This window comes from Aspergillus lucknowensis, assembly GCF_044049455.1.
Source record: "Aspergillus lucknowensis strain CBS 449.75 chromosome Unknown BJX67scaffold_38, whole genome shotgun sequence".
Taxonomy (NCBI): domain Eukaryota; kingdom Fungi; phylum Ascomycota; class Eurotiomycetes; order Eurotiales; family Aspergillaceae; genus Aspergillus; species Aspergillus lucknowensis.
The window spans coordinates 196,454-216,179 of NW_027263582.1; the positions used below are offsets into that span (position 1 = coordinate 196,454).

General features: G+C 50.1%; 8 protein-coding genes across 8 annotated transcripts; 5 read left to right on the top strand and 3 right to left on the bottom strand.

Annotated features, from left to right (window-relative positions):
* Positions 1 to 255: 255 nt before the first annotated feature.
* dot1 (histone methyltransferase DOT1) lies at positions 256 to 1,836 on the top strand (the record flags this gene model as incomplete). The annotated part of the gene is made up of 2 exons (XM_071033479.1): positions 256 to 803; positions 867 to 1,836. The coding sequence occupies 2 exons, from the start codon at positions 256 to 258 to the stop codon at positions 1,834 to 1,836; spliced, it is 1,518 nt and encodes a 505-aa protein (XP_070883686.1).
* A 440-nt stretch (positions 1,837 to 2,276) lies between these two features.
* BJX67DRAFT_383549 (ATG16 family protein) lies at positions 2,277 to 3,002 on the bottom strand (the record flags this gene model as incomplete). The annotated part of the gene is made up of 3 exons (XM_071033480.1): positions 2,277 to 2,435; positions 2,505 to 2,866; positions 2,918 to 3,002. 3 exons carry the CDS (start codon positions 3,000 to 3,002, stop codon positions 2,277 to 2,279), a joined length of 606 nt encoding a protein of 201 aa, XP_070883687.1.
* A 261-nt stretch (positions 3,003 to 3,263) lies between these two features.
* rab7 (Rab family GTPase YPT7) lies at positions 3,264 to 4,729 on the top strand. The gene is made up of 6 exons (XM_071029791.1): positions 3,264 to 3,458; positions 3,523 to 3,576; positions 3,647 to 3,742; positions 3,798 to 3,977; positions 4,032 to 4,179; positions 4,235 to 4,729. Exons 1-6 carry the CDS (start codon positions 3,429 to 3,431, stop codon positions 4,339 to 4,341), a joined length of 615 nt encoding a protein of 204 aa, XP_070883688.1. The 5' UTR covers positions 3,264 to 3,428; the 3' UTR covers positions 4,342 to 4,729.
* A 79-nt stretch (positions 4,730 to 4,808) lies between these two features.
* On the top strand, positions 4,809 to 6,675 carry BJX67DRAFT_360653 (uncharacterized protein). Its single transcript, XM_071029792.1, has 5 exons — positions 4,809 to 5,248; positions 5,326 to 5,676; positions 5,733 to 5,738; positions 5,807 to 5,879; positions 5,939 to 6,675. The coding sequence occupies exons 1-5, from the start codon at positions 5,129 to 5,131 to the stop codon at positions 6,439 to 6,441; spliced, it is 1,053 nt and encodes a 350-aa protein (XP_070883689.1). The 5' UTR covers positions 4,809 to 5,128; the 3' UTR covers positions 6,442 to 6,675.
* Positions 6,676 to 6,678: 3 nt separating this feature from the next.
* On the bottom strand, positions 6,679 to 9,246 carry BJX67DRAFT_202544 (PH domain-containing protein). Its single transcript, XM_071025479.1, has 3 exons — positions 8,502 to 9,246; positions 7,686 to 8,435; positions 6,679 to 7,628 (listed from the first exon to the last, which is right to left on the bottom strand). The coding sequence occupies exons 1-3, from the start codon at positions 8,742 to 8,744 to the stop codon at positions 7,407 to 7,409; spliced, it is 1,215 nt and encodes a 404-aa protein (XP_070883690.1). The 5' UTR covers positions 8,745 to 9,246; the 3' UTR covers positions 6,679 to 7,406.
* Positions 9,247 to 9,418: 172 nt separating this feature from the next.
* On the bottom strand, positions 9,419 to 11,016 carry BJX67DRAFT_383553 (F-box protein; the record flags this gene model as incomplete). The annotated part of the gene is made up of 3 exons (XM_071033481.1): positions 9,419 to 10,364; positions 10,425 to 10,734; positions 10,788 to 11,016. The coding sequence occupies 3 exons, from the start codon at positions 11,014 to 11,016 to the stop codon at positions 9,419 to 9,421; spliced, it is 1,485 nt and encodes a 494-aa protein (XP_070883691.1).
* Positions 11,017 to 13,558: 2,542 nt separating this feature from the next.
* On the top strand, positions 13,559 to 15,900 carry BJX67DRAFT_202465 (glycosyltransferase family 15 protein). Its single transcript, XM_071025478.1, has 5 exons — positions 13,559 to 14,085; positions 14,151 to 14,552; positions 14,611 to 14,697; positions 14,746 to 15,142; positions 15,195 to 15,900. Exons 1-5 carry the CDS (start codon positions 13,814 to 13,816, stop codon positions 15,534 to 15,536), a joined length of 1,500 nt encoding a protein of 499 aa, XP_070883692.1. The 5' UTR covers positions 13,559 to 13,813; the 3' UTR covers positions 15,537 to 15,900.
* Positions 15,901 to 16,619: 719 nt separating this feature from the next.
* On the top strand, positions 16,620 to 19,584 carry BJX67DRAFT_202276 (uncharacterized protein). Its single transcript, XM_071025477.1, has one exon. The coding sequence runs from the start codon at positions 16,748 to 16,750 to the stop codon at positions 19,280 to 19,282; it is 2,535 nt and encodes an 844-aa protein (XP_070883693.1). The 5' UTR covers positions 16,620 to 16,747; the 3' UTR covers positions 19,283 to 19,584.
* The last annotated feature ends 142 nt before the right edge of the window (positions 19,585 to 19,726 follow it).

Consider the following 19,726-nt stretch of genomic DNA (forward strand, 5'->3'; position numbering starts at 1 on the left):
GTCACTTCTTCATCGATCGACGGCCTCTCCAGCCCCATCGGGTCTCACCTTGGCTGGGCTGGATTCACGCTCTTTTTGGTGATTTCCTCTCGTTTCCTCTGTGCATTGTCGTACATATTATATTCCTCGTATATTAGATTCTGAACCTTCCGCTTTTCGTTCCTTGTTTATATTAGCAACTCTCTTTTGTTTATGATCTTTTACCTTCTTTTTGTATTCCGACTATTTCTTTGCCAGGCCCACCTCCACTCCCCGATGGGATTCTTTGACCACTTCCAGAAAGGAGGAGGCTTTTCGCTCCAGGCAAAGAAACCCCAAATCCGCCAAGTCGTCCAGTCGCGTCCCGCTCCGGCCCCCGAATCGTTGTCCCGATCCTCGAGTAAGGCGTCAGCCCGAAATCTCCCCGCTCAACCGCGAAAGACTCGAGATCCCGTGAGCAGGTCCGCCTCAGGGGAGAGGAACGACTCGCCGTCGAAAGGGCGGTTAACGCCATTGCGAACCCGAAAGCGCCCGACCCCCGAACAAAGGTTGTCCAGCGATGATGACGACGACGGAAGTGACACAGATACGTCGCTCGAGATGCGCAAGCGTGCGAGGACGGGTGACAGCGCCGAGCCGGATCTTGAGAGGAGGCTGCGGTCGTTGAAGGCATTCTCAGGGGACGAGGCGAAGTCGCTTCCCATAGTGCATGCGGCGGAAATTACGTCTGGTCAGAAGTTGGGGAAGTTCAAGCCAGCATTTGGTAATACAGACCAGCGGACAGAGGCCCATCTACAATATCCCAGTGCGACATCAAAAGAAAGGTATGGATATCCACAATTTTGTTTGCGGTGCCTAGCGATGGCTGATAGCATCCGTATTTCTAGATACGAGCTCGTGGTTCCTCGCGACGACGACGAATTCAAACCTCTTGACGACATCGTCCAAGTCATTGAGACTGTCTCTCAGGCTTATGTACCTGAAGAGGAGCTAGACGAGTTCAACAATGAGATGACAGGGATCAAGCGAAGAGTGCGACGAGCGCTAGCCCTCAAGTCCGAAGCCGAGTTTCGCCAGTCCATCGCTGACTATAATAACGCCATAGTGCGGCTGAGACGGAACGGGAGTATCGCAAAAAAGCTAGACGCCACTTATAGATTAAGCTTACCACACGTGGAACGAATCCTTACGCAAATCTACTCCCGGACCGTCTCACCGCGGGTCGAGTCTCTTCGACAATATGAGAACGGAACGGACAATGTTTACGGAGAACTTCTCCCTCGATTCATCAGCACCATATTTAAAGAAACGGGACTGAAGTCAAGCCATGTTTTTGTCGACCTTGGATCAGGCGTTGGAAATGTAGTTCTGCAGGCAGCTCTAGAAATAGGTTGTGAGAGTTGGGGCTGCGAGATGATGCAGAACGCCTGCACCCTAGCGGAACTCCAGCAAGCCGAATTCAAAGCAAGATGCCGGCTATGGGGAATCGCGCCAGGCAAAACGCAATTGGTGCGTGGCGATTTCCTCAAAGAACAGAGCATCATCGATGTTCTAAAACGAGCAGACGTTGTCTTGATAAACAACCAAGCTTTCACTCCGCAACTCAATAACGAGCTGATCAACCATTTCTTGGATATGAAGGAGGGGTGCCAGATCGTCTCTCTCAAGTCTTTTGTTCCCGTCGGCCATAAGATCCAATCCCGGAATCTAAATTCGCCTATCAATCTCTTGACGGTGAAGCAAAGGCCATATTGGTCTAATAGCGTGAGTTGGACCGACGTTGGCGGCTCCTACTTCATCGCGACAAAGGACAGTTCGAGACTGAGGGCCATCTCGGAAAGTTTGTCAGGAGCTTAAAACATTTCCATGGCTCCCGCAAAACGCTACCTTGGACAACCTGATGTTGGTTACTTCCTCTGACATTTGGTGCTTTTGTTCGTCCTTTTGTACAAAGCTATTTTCGTTTCTTTTGGTATTTGGGTCTCTCAATTGTTCAAGGACGGGGTCGGGGTACGGGTTTTGACTGCATAAACAGGATACCACTACTAGCAAACAGATAGATATACCTTGTATTGCTATCGGTCAAACTTCCTTCTAGGTCTATTCTGGAGCCCCTGAAAGTGCCATTCCCCATGATATGGTCTGGAACAAGAAGTAACGCGTCGGGCGATTCGCTTTTCCACTGACAATCATAGTGTCTGGTGAAACACCCCAAAGACCGAGCTTAGGAATAGGAGCGGTACCGGAAGTAAAAGATTAACGGCCACTCTGCCATTATTCCGAGGGCATTATAGAATTCATGAGAATTTATAGGCATCATTCATAGCATCAGCCTCCTTTCCCATCCTAGCCATCCAACGATCAACCAGTTCCTGGTTCTCTTTCTGCAGCCGGCCTGCCCGCTCTTCAGCCATATTGAGCTGGAGGTTCAACGTTGCCAGCTCGTCTTGGAAATCCTAGGAGCAACGATTTTAGTTAAGATGGTTCAGTGCATCCGTCTAATCAAGAGGTGCAGGGAAGTATACCTCTAACAACTTAGCTTTCCCTTTGAGTTCTTCTTCCCTATCCTTTAACCGAAGCTGCAGGTGCATGATTTCCGCCTCCATAGAGTTTATCTTCTTTCCATCATAGTTGCTTCTCTTTCGCAGCTTGTCCAAATCTGCTGTTACACGTGCAAGTCGTTCTTGTAGCTCCGAACGAGATCGTTGCGCCTCAGTGAGGTCTAATCTGGTCGCAGCTAAAATGTCCTGGGGAGAAGGTCCAGACACTGAAGGCGGCTGTTTTTTAGGGTCTGCGATTGGAGCAGAGGGTGCAGGTTGTCCGGAAGTTCCTTTGGTATCGGACGCCTCTACCGTCACAGCGGCTGTTCGGTCAGCAAGCTTGGTGTCTAGAATTATGTTAGTGGCATAGCCTGTAATTTAGGGCCAGTCATCCGCACAGGCATTGTAGATGGCGATGTTAGCCTTCTCGCGACGATCTCTAGCCGCCAAAGCCGCGGCGTACTCCTCCCTCCAGGGGGCCATCTGACAACGATGAGCCGGTCATCCAACAGTGCGTACTCATGAATCCATCATTGTAGCAAGAATGAAACACTTGGCCGCAGTTCAAAACATGTATCTCAGCTACATGTAAGAATAGAGGAACAAGAAAGCAGCGCATGCTGTTGTTGACCCCGCCTTTGGCACCCCCAATATCGGAGGCTGCGGCCACACCGCCCCTTCCACCGCCCGCTGCTCAGGGTCATGCATCATCGAACCGCTGCGGAGCAAAGCACGACCCCCCCAACTACTCCTCACCATCCAACCCCAAGTTCACTCGACAGATAACTTTCGTCCATTTTCACGTTCTATTCTATGGTAGAGTGCTAACTGAGAACTTACTTCGATATCTGGGCCAATCCCTTGGGACTTTCTCACCTCACGCCGCTCATCTACTGCGCAGCCACAGCTATGTCGTCACGCAAGAAGGTCTTGTTGAAGGTACACTCTCCCGCCCTGGCGGCAACGTTTTCAGTTGACTCCGACTAACGCCATACCTCTCAAGGTGATTATTCTAGGAGATAGCGGCGTCGGGAAAACGAGTTTAATGAACCAATATGTTCGTAGCCTTCATGGCGCCAGCCGGGTCTTTATTGTCACCGTCTCCGCTAACACCGGTTCCCAACCAGGTCAACAAGAAGTTCAGCGCAAGCTACAAGGCCACAATAGGCGCAGATTTCCTGAACAAGGAAGTTCTGGTCGATGACCGACTCGTAACGATGCAGGCATGTCTCCCCGCAGACCCATTTCGACCAGCATAAATTAACCTTTCCTGAGCAGATCTGGGATACCGCCGGGCAAGAACGTTTCCAGTCTTTGGGCGTTGCATTTTACCGAGGAGCCGACTGCTGTGTCCTTGTCTATGATGTGAACAACTCCAAGAGTTTCGAAGCGCTTGACAGCTGGCGCGACGAATTTCTCATCCAAGCTAGCCCCCGCGACCCGGAGAGCTTCCCATTCGTCAGTAGATGTATTCTCGGTCTGGCCATGAGCCCAGCTAATTATTCCCAACAGGTCGTTATTGGAAATAAAATCGATGTTGAAGAGAGCAAGCGAATGATTTCTTCTAAGCGAGCTATGACATTCTGCCAGTCGAAGGGGAACATCCCATACTTTGAAACCAGTGCTAAGGAAGCCGTCAACGTTGAACAGGCCTTTGAAGGTACCCTATTCCCAAAGAATCCGCGACCACCGATCGTAGCTGACAAGTTCACTAGTCATCGCCCGAAGCGCTCTCGCCCAGGAAGAAACGGAAGAATTCAGCGGTGAATACAACCCGATCAACATCCATGATAACGCCGAACGTGACGGATGCGCCTGCTGATACCCTACCACCGTGCTTGATTTCAATAAATTTTTAGTTATGGGCAAGACTTGACCCACCTCTGCCTCCTTTTTAGAGATCTGCTCTCCCCATTCCGTTCGAAAGCTTGGAATGTGATTTCTATCCTTGAGCGTCAATCTTATATATCCTACTTGGGCGTTTCTCGTGTAACACATGCGCGTCTTTCTTCCCGCTTGTGCTTGTTCGCATCAAGATATCTTTCCGATTTGCTTCCTTGTTACTACTGCTGCTTGTCTTTCGAGGGCATAATTCTGAGTTTTTATGAGTTTCCTAGGAGTCTGGAATATATTGCTCTACTGCAAACACCAAGGCACATCTAGGGTAGTGGACCTGTTCCGAGCGTCCTCGCCTTCAGGCCCTACTACGGAGATATAATATAATGTCCAATTGTAAATACTAATATCTCGAGGAAGTTGCTCTCCAAATTAGTCCGTCGGGGAAGTTTTGGTGTTTTGGCGTCGTGCTCCCCGGGCCCTCGTGATCTCCGTGACAGTTGTCCATCGGTGGACTTCCCAACCGACCCCAAATCCAGACCCCGGTCGACGGCTCACTCTCAATAACATAGGGATTCAGCTGCTACTATGCATTCCGCAGTCGTTCCCTTAAGACGTTGATATCATGCGCCGCATCCGTGTACCTCGAATGTGCAGCACTTGATCGTCACGCCTGCAGCCGATAACGCCATCACCCGCACGACAATCCCCAATACGCTCTTTAAAGCCCTCGTTCGACGGTTCTCCGAAGCTGATTGTATAAGGATGCCCTGATGGAGACCTCATCGAGCGCAAGAGGTTTCGCCCTTGCCGGAGCTGCCAGGAGGACTCTCGGAATCTCTCTGCTCCTCGTCGTTGTGTTCCTGTGGACGGCGTCGAACTTTCTGGCCAGTGTAGGTCGTTTTACTCAAGAAGTCCCATTTTACACTGCAAGGAACTCGAAGATCTTCTAACGAATCCTTGTGACTAGACTATCTTCGCGGACGATACGTACTCCAAGCCATTCTTCGTGACCTATCTTAACACCTCGATCTTCATCCTTCCCCTCTTTACGATAGTCTTTACCCGGGTCTGGGCCCTCTTTCGGGCGGGGAAACTATACCAGGTCCAGTCGTTCGAAAACCTATTGCAGCGGCTTGACTCACATTACTCGGATGCTGAGTCTGAGCGTATACTCGGCCACGGAGCTGCTGGTGCTGCACACGAAGATCATGAGAGATGGAACGCTTCAAACTCAGAGAGTTTTAGGAAAGGCCATGAGGACCATAAGCTGGGGTTGAAGGCGACAGCGAAGCTGAGCTTTCACTTTTGTCTGTTGTGGGTGAGTTTTCAAGTTATGGTTTTCAGGATAGTCCGCACTGGCTGATGTCATGATAGTTTACTGTAAGTGATACAGGTGCAAAAGAAAGCCGGTCGAATACGCATTAACCAATTGTGGTGCGGTGCGGTAGGCAAACTATTTCTCGATGGCTTGTCTCCAGTTTACAACTGTAGGCAGCACGACCATTTTGACGTCTACGAGTGGTGCGCGGTCCTCTTGCCAATTCGGGGCGAATCGAAAGTGCGGCTGACTTTCTCTCCAGGCGTATGGACCTTGATATTGGGGGCCGTGATGGGAGTCGAGAATTTCACCGTCCGCAAGCTGGCGGGCGTCATTGCCTCCCTCATAGGAATCTTTCTCATATCCCGCGTCGACCTCTCTACGACCGATAACACTCCCTCCCCTTCGAATGACGGTAGCGGCAGCACATTCCCTCCCAAAACGCCCGGCGAGATCGCCCTAGGCGACGCCATGGCCGCCTTCAGCGCAGTCATGTACGGAGTCTACACAATCGTTCTCAAACGACAAGTCGGCGACGAGTCCCACGTCAACATGCAGCTCTTTTTCGGCCTCGTCGGCTTCTTCAATATGTTCCTGCTCTGGCCAGGTTTCATAATACTGCACCTAACCGGCGTTGAAACTTTCGCGTTACCCGATACGAGTCGAGTCTGGACTATTATCCTTGTATGCCTCCTCTCCTCCTTCTCTTCCCATCACTTAACCCTCTGGTGTCCCTCTTCATCCCACCTAACGGTTACCAGGTAAACTCCGTCTCCTCCCTTTTATCAGATATCTGCTGGGCCTACGCGATGCTCCTGACCTCCCCGCTCGTCGTCACAGTCGGGTTAAGCTTAACAATTCCACTCTCGCTCGTCGGTCAGATCTTCCTGCAGGGTCAATACGCGACACCTCTATACTGGGTCGGAGCCACAGTTGTCTTCCTCTCATTTCTGGTCGTTAACCATGAAAGTCAGGAGACGGGGGTAGGCGAGGGGGCAGAAGGGAGGGGGAGATATGATGCTGTTACGTCAGAGGAAAGGATTGATTGATTGATTGGGAGCGTTTGCATACTTCTTCATGAATCAGGCTCGTGGTTTTTTCTTTTTGTTTCTTCAATATGTTTTTCTCATTGGGTTTGCAGATTAGAGATCACACTTCACTACTCTATGTGATTTTTCGACATCAAGAAGAGGCACCAAAATAAGTGTTCTATCGATATATATACAATCTGAACTTGAGCAATGCCGCTGCGCGATGGGTATTAAAGGGAATCCAAGAGAGGTGCCATATTACGGTACAGGGTAGTACCTAATAAGAACAGAAAGAAACTAAAATAAAATAGACATGAAGCTCGGGCGCACACTCGCCGTTCCTGACGCCAGGATATGATCGAGAAGAGAAAGAAGCCAAGGGAGAAATAGAAGGAAAGAGGGCATTATACACGCCTAAAGAAAGAACGCGGGACATTATATTAGTACAATGGCTACCTGTAGCCAGTAGGGAGTAGCCGATCATATCGGCGCACCAAAGGAGCTCAGGAGCAAAAGTTGGAAGCTATAACACCAAGACTGCCGGGTATGCGTATATCAGAGGGAGGAAAGATGTAAGGTAATAAGGGAGGTGAGGCTTATCGAGACTTCAACGAGATTACGAATGAAGGTGGGAGATATAATGAAAGTGAGAGTCTGGGAGGGCAAGTGTGTTGCGAGTTCGATGAAATTGGGTGGGTATTATAATGATCCTGGTGGATTCTCCATTTTCTTGCGCACAACAAGGATACTTTTTAGAGCGCCTAGCCATTTAGCAAGGGATTCTTCATCCGGTGTGCAAAGTCGGTATATCTTTTCTTCTGCGATGATTTGAAGGCAGAATTTCTTCGTGCGAGAGATGGGGTCGACCTCTGCGGCGTCGAGGATCTGCTCCATGGGGATGATTTTAACAGCGGAGTATTCCTTCGTCATGTTAGGAAGTGTTTACAGAGACTTAGGGATGGTTGACTTGGGCCATACCTGTTCATTCTTGTAAAACGCAAGGTTTTTCGCTCGGAGCACTACCCACAGACGTTTCCAGTGTCGCACGCCTCCTTTTATCCTGAGACACTGCAGATAACCACTACAGACAACCCTTTCTGGGTCCCAGACGGCCGCTAGTTCATAATTCTTACTCGCTTCGCGCGGAATCCCGGATTGTTGAATTGCTGGGGCGGACGACGACAAGTCTGGTATTGAGGGTCTTGACTTAGATTGTACGCTCGCGTTACTCCCGGGCCCATCTGACCATTCAGAATAAGATGTTATATCATTTCCCGAGTAATCATGGGGAGTGACAAGTCGCCTTGTTCGATGACTGGAAGACAGATCCCGACTAAATTCAGGGGAGCTCGCCCTTTCCCGGTATTCGGTATCCGAGTGGTCCGTAGTGTCATAAATGCGCTGCCTATTTGTGGCTATCGAGTCACGCTTTTTGGACAATGCAAAAAGAGCCTCCTCATCCTCAATCAGACGACTTTCAGCCCGTATCCGTTCAATCCAGTCCTCCATATCTTTGTCCGACAACGCCTGAAAACGATAGTTCTTTGACGCAGTGAAAATGGCGAAGACATTTTGGCGCGATGAACGGGGTGATTTTATGGGAGCGACAGCCGTGACCTCGGATAGTGATATGGACGCTCGTAATCGGGTTGCTTCTTCGTCTTCATAGACTGACAACAAATTGGGCCGAAGAACAATGTACGCAGGTTTCCAGAAGGCTCTAAATACCTGTTCCATAACAATTAGTACGGATCCTGGATGAAGTGCCGGCGTCCAGCGAGCAAGGAGACGAACATGTTTTGGCTTCACACGACGATTGACTTTCTTGGATTTCAGAACTCGGTCGAACTCAAAGCTTCCATTTTCATTGACTGGGGAAAAGGTATCTAGATTAACATGACCGTTGCGAAAAGCAGCAGGGTGTTGAGTGGGTGTAAGAAAGGGCTGCTGCACTGTGCCATCGGGGAGCTGAATCGCGGGGGTACTGGCGTGGCCCTCAAGAACCAACGGACTCGGGGCAGGGAGCGTTTGATTCATGGTATACGGACGGAACTGTGCTCTATGTTGTCCTTCGTTCGGATTACGGGGAAAATCGTTCGACGACCAGAGGACGAGGTGGGAGAGAGCTGGAGCTAATACATTCCCAAGCGTGCATTGCACAGGCACGCATTTGAGCGAACAGGAGAGTATTGGAAACGGACCTCCATAAATAGCAAATGGTGGCCGGGACAACTTGCGAGGCTGGCAGGCAGAACCTTAAAAAAACGCTTCTGGCTGACAGGAACAATGTATGGAGAGAGAAGAGACGGAGGGCGTGTGGAAAGAAGAAGCTGGTGAGTGATGGCCACTCCTGAGTCCCGAGTCTCGGCGAAGAGTTGGCGCCCACTTTTGCAGGTGTCGATCATTGGAGCAAGGCCCACGTTCTGACCCTCCAAACAGAAAGTACGGAGGGACAGCACGTGACAGAGGGAGCCTCTGGGAGGAATGGGTCCCTCTGGGGAGGTCGACCCTCGAACTTTCGAAATGTTGCAGACAAGCATCATAATTATTCTTGAATCCCAAAAGGAAGCGTTTTTTTTCGGCCCTTCCCCTCTCAGCCTCTCAGGGTCTCCAGTCTCGACTTAATTTGATTTAGTCTCTTTTAGCCCCCGAGGCTAGACTTGACAGAGCAAAGGCCGAATACCTCCCTGAGTGAACTGCCCAGTTCAACTTCAACTTTTCTTTCGAACCCGGAGCCCAAAGTCAAAAAGATAAACCGCATACTGTGGGTCGAAGTAGTAGCTTTGGTGAGTGTGAAGGAGCAGCCTGTTGCCGTCCCCTAAAGAAATCCGAAACTGGCTGTCATCTTGGGTCGGAATGAACAGGCGACGCGACTTGTGATGGCTGTATTTTGGGGGAAGGGTGATCTCTTGCTGGTCCTCCCCGCCAGCCCAGACTCTATCCACCATTGCCTCCAAGCCGCCTGCACCCTTGAGAACCATAACCTTGTGACCACTCTGGCGGCTGAGGGAGTCCGTTTCTCTCAACGACCATACCACAGGCAGCCAACGTGTTTTTTTGAGACCGAGACCGAAATATCTGAACGGGTCAATAGCGATATTCTTGAGATCTGGTGCGGGTCCCATCACAGTGACGACTTCTGTGCAACTCTCGTAGAACCCCCCGTTGGCATTTTGGGAGAATTTCTGGACCTTGATATTCCTCCCTTCATGGTCCTCGTGGCTGAGTACAGCAAACTCCTCTCGGCTTGCCGCTATCATTGTGTACACATCCAACCAGAAGCTGGTTTCGATCTTCTGCATAAGCTGTCCATCCTCACCATTGAAAAAAAAAATGTGGGCCCGCGTAGGAAGGTCGTTCGAGGATGGATGCAGAAAGCATGCGAGGACCTCGCGGCCCCCTGCCTGTAGGAGTGTGGGTTTGCTTTTCATATTTCCAACCCTGTTTTGGGTGGAGAACCTCTGTTCTCCAGTCTGAACTTCATAAAGCCGGGTACCTGACTTTAGATCGTGTGCAACCAGACTTGCGTATACGCCACCTTCAATCGTCGAATATATCCTCTCTTTTCCCAATGCTAGTATTTCGCCCATTGGTTCTAAGCGCGACTGGTCAGAGCTATATAGCTTCTCTCCCGATTCTAGTGAGACGACATCGACCCTAGGGTTTATCGATCAGCACTACCACGGGATTTATGGTCGATGGGTATCAGGTTAGTACCTTGTTAACGTTGACTGGTGGCTGAATCTCCCTGGCCCTCTTATCCATGGCCCTTTCATCTCGGATACAACAAGCATGTAACCCTCGTCATTCACTAGGAGGAGGCCAAGGTAGTCGTAAGGAATAATAAGATCCAGCTTCTGCGCAGGATAAAGCAATCCATCCTCTTTAACCGTAAGGCGTTGCCAAAAGAATTCCCTCTTGGCCACCCACACCGCAAAATCCCCAGCTAGAGCAAAGCCCCGGAAATCGAACTCATACCTGCGGACACTCGTTGCCTTTCCAGAGGTAAAATTATAATTCGGTGCGGCTATCTCGTGGTCAGTATTGGCTGGCTATGTCGCTCTTGTAAAACGGGCTTACCGAGTTCTTTGAACTTTTTCACAGCGTGAGTCGGGTCTCCAGCTGTCTTCCCTTGCCAGAGGCCAGGATAGTTGACACGAAAGCCGGAGGAAACGATCCAGGCTCGCACGAAGTCCCTCCATCCCCGACTCACTTGCTCGCAGTGGGCCAAACTCCGGAGATCCAAGTACAGCAAGATATTGCCGGCACATTCGAAGCTGAGACGTCTGAAAGGGTCGTTGTATTCCATCCTCAAGTTCGAGTATAAAGACAGGGCTGAGGAATTAGATTCTTAGAAAGAGGGGAAGATGGAATTGGTCGCGATGATCGAAGCCAGGCTGATGTGCTCGTTGCTCCCGCTCCCGGCTCCAAGGGAAGCAGGTAAGGCTCGTATTATCAGCAAAGAGACACTTCCTTCGAGGGTCTTAGCGCGTTCGTACAAATTGTCCGCCGCGGCGTTTGGATAGATGCCTGCAGTGGAACTCCATACCAACTATTGGCGAATAACCAATTCACAGTTTCCGTGATCTCAAATATCTCCTAACGAGGGGTTTGTGGGAAGGGAGTCGGGACACTCGAATACGCAAGCCTTAAGAAATTCAAGGAACTACCTTGCGGCTGAGGAACCCTTGTACTGGAAAGGACAGGTTGAGCTTTCTCAGTCGACTGTACGCATATGTATATCAACCAGTTGCGATCTGCTTCAGCAATGGGAGACGTATCTACGTGATATGAACACTAATTTCGCGATTTCCTCACACCAGTCGGATATAAACTAAGGACAAATCACCTGGCCCAGGCATCTGACATAAGTTAGCGCGTATGCCCAACTCGTCCTCCAGCCCTAACCGGCCTCCGCGCCAGAACGCAGTTCCAGGTAGAAAGATCATCGCGTAAGTACAAAGCGGTGGGCTAGTGCCCCTCAATCGGCCGTGATAGGTGATTCCCGGCACCAATAATCTGTTGATAGCGCTTTGCCCGTGCGATCAGATCTTGATACACTATAGATCCCTGGTCTGGAAACGACTAGTTCGAACGGACGGCACGGAGAACTGTATAGCTCAGCGAACCCGGGGCGTCTACCGCGTGGAACACGGAGAGATGAGGAATTATCTTCCTACCGAAGTCGAGACGGGAAACGACGATCCTTCAGGGTTCTCTTAGTCGCCCAGTTGAGTCCACAAGGGTGTGCTGCCGTGATTCTGGCCATTTCGGCGCTTGATCGAGAAAAGCAGAAAGTAGTGTGTGCCTTCATTAGTAAGAAACCCTCTGGCCTTATGATTCACTATTTTGGATCACAATGGCGCAGTCCTGACGTGGCCCACAGTTGCTGTCCATATTTCTTGGTTTGGCCCCCAATCGGTACCTATTTATGCAAGAGGCGTGTACCTACATATTCGAAGCCCTTCTGCTTGTGGCATGAGGACAAGAGCTTTGCGACCCAGAGAAATATGGATATATTGTAGTGGCCCCATTGGCGGGTGATTTGGTGCAAAGAGACACATATTTGCCAAGATATGACGGCACAGCGGCTGGCCTTCTTATCTTTTGAAGACGAAACGGCCAGCATCTAGTCACGTGGATTCAATCCAACATTGCGGTTCTTACCGCTAGTACCGCTCTTACCACTGGAAATTACTATCTCTGACAATACCAGACAGGCGAAGTCCCTGCCACTCACAGTGGCCGGCCCGAGTCCAGGCTCAACAACAACTTGAAGCCTGCAAGATTGAAGATCGAGTCGGAAAACAAGATGACTCGAAACTTTGAGTCACGCAGTAGAAACGAGAAGCCCAGCCATTCCGCTGCCAACAACCGGAAAGGAAGAGGCGGAGCTGATGCTCCTGCAACAAAAATATTCTGTCAGTCTCGATGTGCCTCATGGCTCGCGCTGCAACAGCTCCGAGCCCAGAGGCTCGATATCTCCAAATCATAGTTTACTTTCAATAAACGAGAAAGTATCTTGCACCACTAACTCAAGAAGAATTTGAAGTACTTTTGCTTGGTGGTTTGTATGAGGGGGTTCCCACTTTAGCCTCTCAGGATGAGGCCAGGTGGTACCCCAGACGAGCTGTTTGGGTATTCGTGTCGCTGCCCTTTCGGAGAAGATGTGACGGACGGCTGAAAGGAGAGATAATCAAAGCAGTCGCTGAAAGAGCTGCTCATCGACTCATTCATGCGAATGCTCAGTCAAGCTGGCTGGATTTCTCGCTAGTCATGCAATATTGACGGAAACAGTTTCTGAGTCTGATGCAACGTGTTGTTAAGCTCCCTTAGTGCTGGTTTCGAGATATCTGTTGCCACCAGCTATGGTCTCGATGATCCAGGATTCAAGGTCATGAAGTCAACTTCTAAATCATGTCAGTTGAGCAGCAGACAGTAAAGATCGCGTACCACCCATTACCAAGGCGGGAGAGCCGCCTCTCCTGGTTGGGGAGATTAACTTACCAAAGTTACCATCGGTAACCACACCCTTTGCTGCTGACGCCTCCTTACGCTTGGCGAAACTACCACCCATTTCCATCCCCAAAACCATCTTCGAGCCTTCATCTCGTTGGCTGTCTCCCACAGCTTCTCGGTCTTTGACCTCACTTTACCCTCTTCTCATCCTGTTTGATGACCTGGTCGAAATCTGTACCTTCGTCGGCCTTTTTGCTCAGGACTAGAATTTCCTGCGTTGATAGCAACGCACTCCCCGTCCACCCCCGTCCACTCAAGTGAAGGGAAAGTGCAGAGAAAGGAGGCTTGCCTCCGGCCGCTCGTTAATCGCTTTTTTCTCGCACATAATCCTTCCGCCTCTTCTATTCGGCTCTAACCGTACTCAACGTGCGCTGTTTCCATCGATCGATCGGCTTGCTACCAATATTGCGTTCCAATCCGTTGCTCGCGTGTGGCCGATTTGACTTGGGGGAATAAAATCTCGATAGCCCGCGTTGTGACTTTGACGCGCTCCCAGCTCTGGGCAGGAGCCCCATCGTGTTGATTGGCTTCTGATATTGGTACTTCGGCCTCGCGTGAGCGGACGCACCGTGGGCATTCTCGCACCCATGGGCCTCGTTCAACGGGTTCGAAAATGGTTGCCCTCAACGCCGAGTCTTCCCATCGACGACTCGTCTTATGAAAAAGGACGCAAACTCCCCAGATTTGCATTTTTCAGTCGCAGGATACGCTTGAAGGGCAACTCTTCTATTTCCATTCCTCTGGGCTTTGTCTTATTATTCCCATGCATTGTAATAGTCCTCATTTTGCTGCTATTTGTACGACATTCCGCCTCCCCTGGAGGCATTCTAATACCTGCGGGGACACCGCCGTCTATAAGGTACGCATTGCTAACCGGAATCCGAAACTGGTATTCTTTGTATGACTAACTGATCGGTGTTACAGAAAGATAAGTGAGAGATATGACAAGGTCTTCGCAACAGGCTGCCTTCCAGTCGAGAAAACAGATGGTCCCCGAGCAAACGCGGCCTTCGTTGTGCTTGCTAGAAACAAAGAAATAGACGGTGTTATCCAGTCGATCAAGTCGATTGAACGGCACTTCAACCGTTGGTACCACTACCCTTATGTGTTCTTGAACGATGCCGATTTCGATGATGTATTCATCAATACCGTCAAGAATTATACAAGTGCGCCTGTGGAGTTTGGCAAGATCGATGAAACAATGTGGGGTTTCCCAAGTTGGGTCGATCATGAGGTTGCCAAAGAAGGCATCAGGAAACAAGGAGATGCCGCGATTATGTATGGAGGGATGGAGAGCTACCATCACATGTGTCGGTTCTATTCTGGGTGGGTTACGATCAACCACGATTCGATTATGTCACTATGGTTGCTAACTATCAGTCAGGTTTTTCTATAAGCACCCTCTCCTCTTGAAATACGAATGGTACTGGCGGCTTGAACCCGAGATTAAGTACTTCTGTGACATCACATAGTAAGCATTATTTCCAGCTATGGCTTGCTTGTACTCACAATGGAACAGTGATCCCTTTATCAAGATGGCCGAAGCCAACAAAACCTATGGCTTTACGATTGCTGTAAAGGAACTCCGCGAGACCGTTCCCAATATCTTCCGCTACGCTTCTGCGTATAAGCGGAAGAAGAATATCAAATCTCAAGGGTTGTGGGAAATGTTCTTAGAACCCCTCGAGGAGCAGAAGCCAGACGACGAGCTACAGGAGAACCTCCCCGAGGAAATCCTTATCACCGAGCCGGGCGAGAAGAATGAAATCGATCCCGAAACCATGGAAGGGGAAAGCTACAACATGTGCCATTTCTGGAGTAACTTCGAGATTGCGCGGTTGGATTTCTTCCGGAGCAAAGAGTATGAGGAATTCTTTGAGATGATGGATCGGAGCGGCGGGTTCTGGATGGAAAGAGTAAGTGTCTGTGTCTCCGGTTTACTCACCTTGAAAGCTCACGTTATCCTAGTGGGGTGATGCACCCATCCATTCCCTTGCTGCCGGTATTCTTCTGTCACCTAGCGACGTTCACTATTTCCGCGACTTCGGTTACCGACATACCACCATCCAACATTGCCCTGCCAATGCCCCGGCTCGACAGCTGCCACGAATTCCATACCTAGAAACGACTACCGAGGATGAGAAGGAGCGCATTGAAGAGGATGAATACTGGGCCACTCCTGACCCCGTCAAGGAAAACGGTGTGGGCTGCCGATGCAGGTGTGATACAGATATTGTGGATGTTGAAGGCAAACAAGGCAGCTGTCTTGCGGAGTGGGTGGATGTTGCTGGGGGATGGGCATCTCCATAGATCCGCCTTGCCCATAATATTCGTTGTATAATCTTCACGTCCTCGTTTCCGTACCTACATGTTCGACTATGAGCATCACTCGGGTCATCCTTGGAGTTGTCTTTTTTGCCTTTTCTCCTCTTTGCTTGAGCCTCCGTGTTAGGTTGGCTGCGGGGTTGTGGGCGGCGTTTACGGATCTGACGACTTCTTCTATGGAAGATGGCGTGGCCATTATCATCAACATCGACAAGTCATCTAGCGTGCTTTGTACGTTTCATTGGAGATTCCGTTCATCTTCTCAGCAGCATCATATCAATTTTCGCTAATTTCTATGGGAACGGACTATGACGTGAGAGTGAATGGTTGAGCTCGCTGTGATCGCCTTCCACTTAACGGTGTCTTATCACTTGGCTGGGCAACGCTGAAGTGCCTGGCTTGATACGGATGTCCTCGTCTTCCGCGGTTACGGTGCTCGGATTGCCCGGCATAGATGGGACAGGTCATAAAAGAGAGGCGGACTATTTGTAGATATTTCTTGTGTCCTCTAGAACCTGGAAAACGTGAAAACCCCGACGAGAATTCAGTCATGCATTTGTAAAAGCATGGAAAGCAGAGGACGGCTCCCGAACTGGACAGCTTATCAGAGCTCTCCTGTTGCGCCCACCAGCAGGCGCCCTCGTCATGTGCCTTGCGGGGGGGCGAGGAGAGTAGCCTTGGACAGGCTCAGGTGCTGACTGCTTGTCCATCGCATGCATCATCCATCACCTTCTCTTCCCGCTTCCCTCCTCTCAACATCAGCAACCGACAAGCTTGGAAGTTCAGAGTTAAGACCCAGACCCAGAGGCACAACCTCGAACAAAGTTGGAGCTGGAGGCAAGTCACTCTTTCCATTTTGAGGTTCTCAGCACCTGACTCCGGACTGCTCTTCCGCCTGGACTGAACCTGCCCTCCCCCACATCCAACAACGCCGACTAGGCTGTCATCGGGCATCTGCCTATTAGGCTGGGCTTGTCCAGAGAAGGTCACTGACAAAAGACCTCCATCTCCTTCCCTTCAGAAAGTGGAAACGTATCTTCCTGCTGGTCTTTTTTTTTTTTTCTCAGTGTTCTTTCAGTCTTCATCCCAAGCTGAGTAGTCGCCTGCCGTGTTTCGCGCTCGACCCGAAGCTCCCGCTCCACATTTGACCCGCTTTATCCTGATCCTCCGTTCCATGGCATTTACTCCTCTGCGGTATGGCTGACTCTTCAGAGCCTCGCCCCAGGCGCCCCCGTATTGCCTCAAGCATATCACATCTACAGTATCCGACTCTTCCCCCGTTGAGTGCCTCAGTAGAGGAGTGGTTATCCCGCTCACGACCGATCAGTATGACGTCAACTCCCCCAATCAACCATGTACGACGGTCTTTAAGTGATAGTTGGGCAACACTAAGTGCATCTGATGTGCACTCCGAAGACGACGCCCCTTCTGAACCGACCGATGTTGGGTCTTTAATCGACACTAACGGTCCAGATGACGTGGCAAGTCTCGATGAACAGTATAGCAGCAACGACGACATGGAGGGAAACCACGATGAGGGTCTCGACAATGAAGACTACGGCTCTAGTAGCGATATCTCCGGGGTCCGAGGCATACGACCCATGTCCCCTCAGATGGGATGCTCCATGGACGACAGTAACCTCACCGCCCAAACGGTCTTTCGCCAATGCCCAGAATCTATCGAATTCACTGAACCCGACAACTGGCCCGAAGTTGAAAGGGTACAGTTGAAGCACACGATTCGTTTGATAGATGGTTCTGAGATTGCTGAACTGGGAGACAATTTCTCTTCCTATCTTGAAGACTCGACCATTATGGCTACTCTCCAACAGACGATGACAAAGAGAAGTATAGACACTGATAAGCCATTCCGCGTGATATATATCGGAAGCTCCGAATTCCGCGGCATCATACTCGATAAGCTCGGTGACGTTCTGGTATCAAGTACATCTGGTGGTTTTGAAAGCAGTTCAACGGAATCTTCAAGATATCATGTGGTCCCCACCTCGTTCGGCGCAGGCGCCGTGCCTAATTTTGCAGAGCTTCTCCCGATTCATTTTCAGCTAATCGTGGATGAATGCCTCGAGGCCACCTCAGAATTTCACATCGACAGGCCAAGAACGATAAACTTGAAGTTGAAGAATCGGCCAGCATGCGCGTCCATCTGGACGAGGACTGAATATGGCATCTCGTCATCGACCGAATGGGAACTTCCAGATGTAGCCATTATCTTCCTGTCCATGCTGGATACTCCGGAAGCTATGACTACGCAGAGGTGGGCTCGTAACTTCATGGAACGGCATGACGTACCAGTAATGATCATCTCCGAGAAGCCTCTCTGGAAAATGTCACGAGAGTCAATCACTGTGAATCATCATACTCTCCATATGTGTCTGGAATCTCGCCACTTGTCCACTGGCAAAACCGCGGTCTTGAAACGTTATCCCATCGATCTGAAAACCTTTGAGAGCATCACTCCAGGCCAACTCAATAGGAATCTGGCCTCGTTAACAATGATGTACCCCAGAGAAAACTTCAAATCCACCGTGGGGCCTCAAGATGCACACCAAAAGAGGCCTTTCTCAAGTGTCAAGGACTATACGAAAAAAGCCCTTCCCCTCCCGTATCTGAAGAACGATACCGAGCTAGCCTTTGTGCTACGTCTCATCATAATTGCCATCTTATCCGCGACATCTCTCACTGTCGGACATCTAGCCTTGAAGGCCACCGTGATCTTCGTTTCAAACTTCCTTGCCCGGTCAGTGGTTTCCAACCAGATATCCCCAGTTCCTAGCGTGTCTACTACCAACGTCCCTTCGGCGGCAGACATGAAACACACCTCCTTATCAGCATTACCATCAACGGCTAGTGACGTTCAAGCTCTGGAGCACCAGCCCAACAGCCTTTCTCAACTTGGTAATCTGATGGGCGGGGCACTGTCGAATCTCGAAGCGTCAAAGTCGTCTGAAACTTTTGAGATCCAAGTCATCGGTGATTGTCATCTTGTCATCAAACCGCCAAAAAGAGCTGTAACTGCACGGAAACAGGCAAAATTTGGTGTCCAAGTCAGCCGACATGGCCAACCACTCCATTATGAACTTTCCAGACTCTTTGAAGGACTATACTCCCTCAAACTAGACCGAGCAGAGGCTTATGGTTTGATCAACGTTACAATAACTACTGGTTCTAAACCTCCGCTTGAACAAACAGTGTCGGTAGATTTGGGTATACCATGGCTAAAAATTGCGAGTTGGAAACGTGCTGCGCAAGCGATCACTACCCATCTAGTTCGCGACCTCGGTACCGCACAGACAGGGTTGTCGGAAGCGTATGGCCGGATATGTACTGATCTCCAAATTATTATGGGAGACGTAGTCAAACGGGCACATCTCCTTCGACAGGAAACAGATCTCCTCCGGCGAAACTCGCTCCAACTTTCCTTTGGGGCGGGAGAAGCTGTCCTCACAAGCTCGAAGCAGCTCTCTGAGATCTTCAGACGCACTGCCGTGCAGCCCTTCTTATCAGCAGCCTCTGTGCTCCAATACCAGACCAGAAAGATAAACGATGACACGAGAAATGCGATGAAGGGCACATGGAGCAAGATAAACGCCGGTGCACGGCGACTTAGCCCTGCGGCAATGATGGAACATGTCCGGAATGCGAGGAAATCTAAGACCCTCGACACAGCTCATAAAAGAGCAAGACGCTTGATGAGAGGGAATAACTCATAGGGACCGTAGATGTTTGGATGGCGCCATCAGCAAACCTACCCAATCCCGCACTTGGATCCAGACACCATGCGCCTCTCTTTTTCACTAACATGTCGTCTTTGCTGGCCGACTTCTTTCCCCCATCTCGATCCTCCCTCAGTTCATTTTTCTTTCATTGCAAGTTTGGCTGGCTTGGCTTTATACCAATGTTTTCACAAGGAAGGATGCACGGCGTTTTGTGCAGGAGTTGCTGGCTTATGTAACAACGAATAACGAGACAATTCTTCTCATATCCTTAATGCTAGTTCAGAGTAACGTATGTCTATGTAGAAAAGCAATTCAGGCAGAGATTAAGACAGAGCAAGTGGAGGACTTGGTGGCACTAGTGCGTGCGGCCTCAGGCGACGAACCTACCCACTTCGTGATCAAAAACAACCCGCCATATTTTTCCCCCTCCTCGCTTTC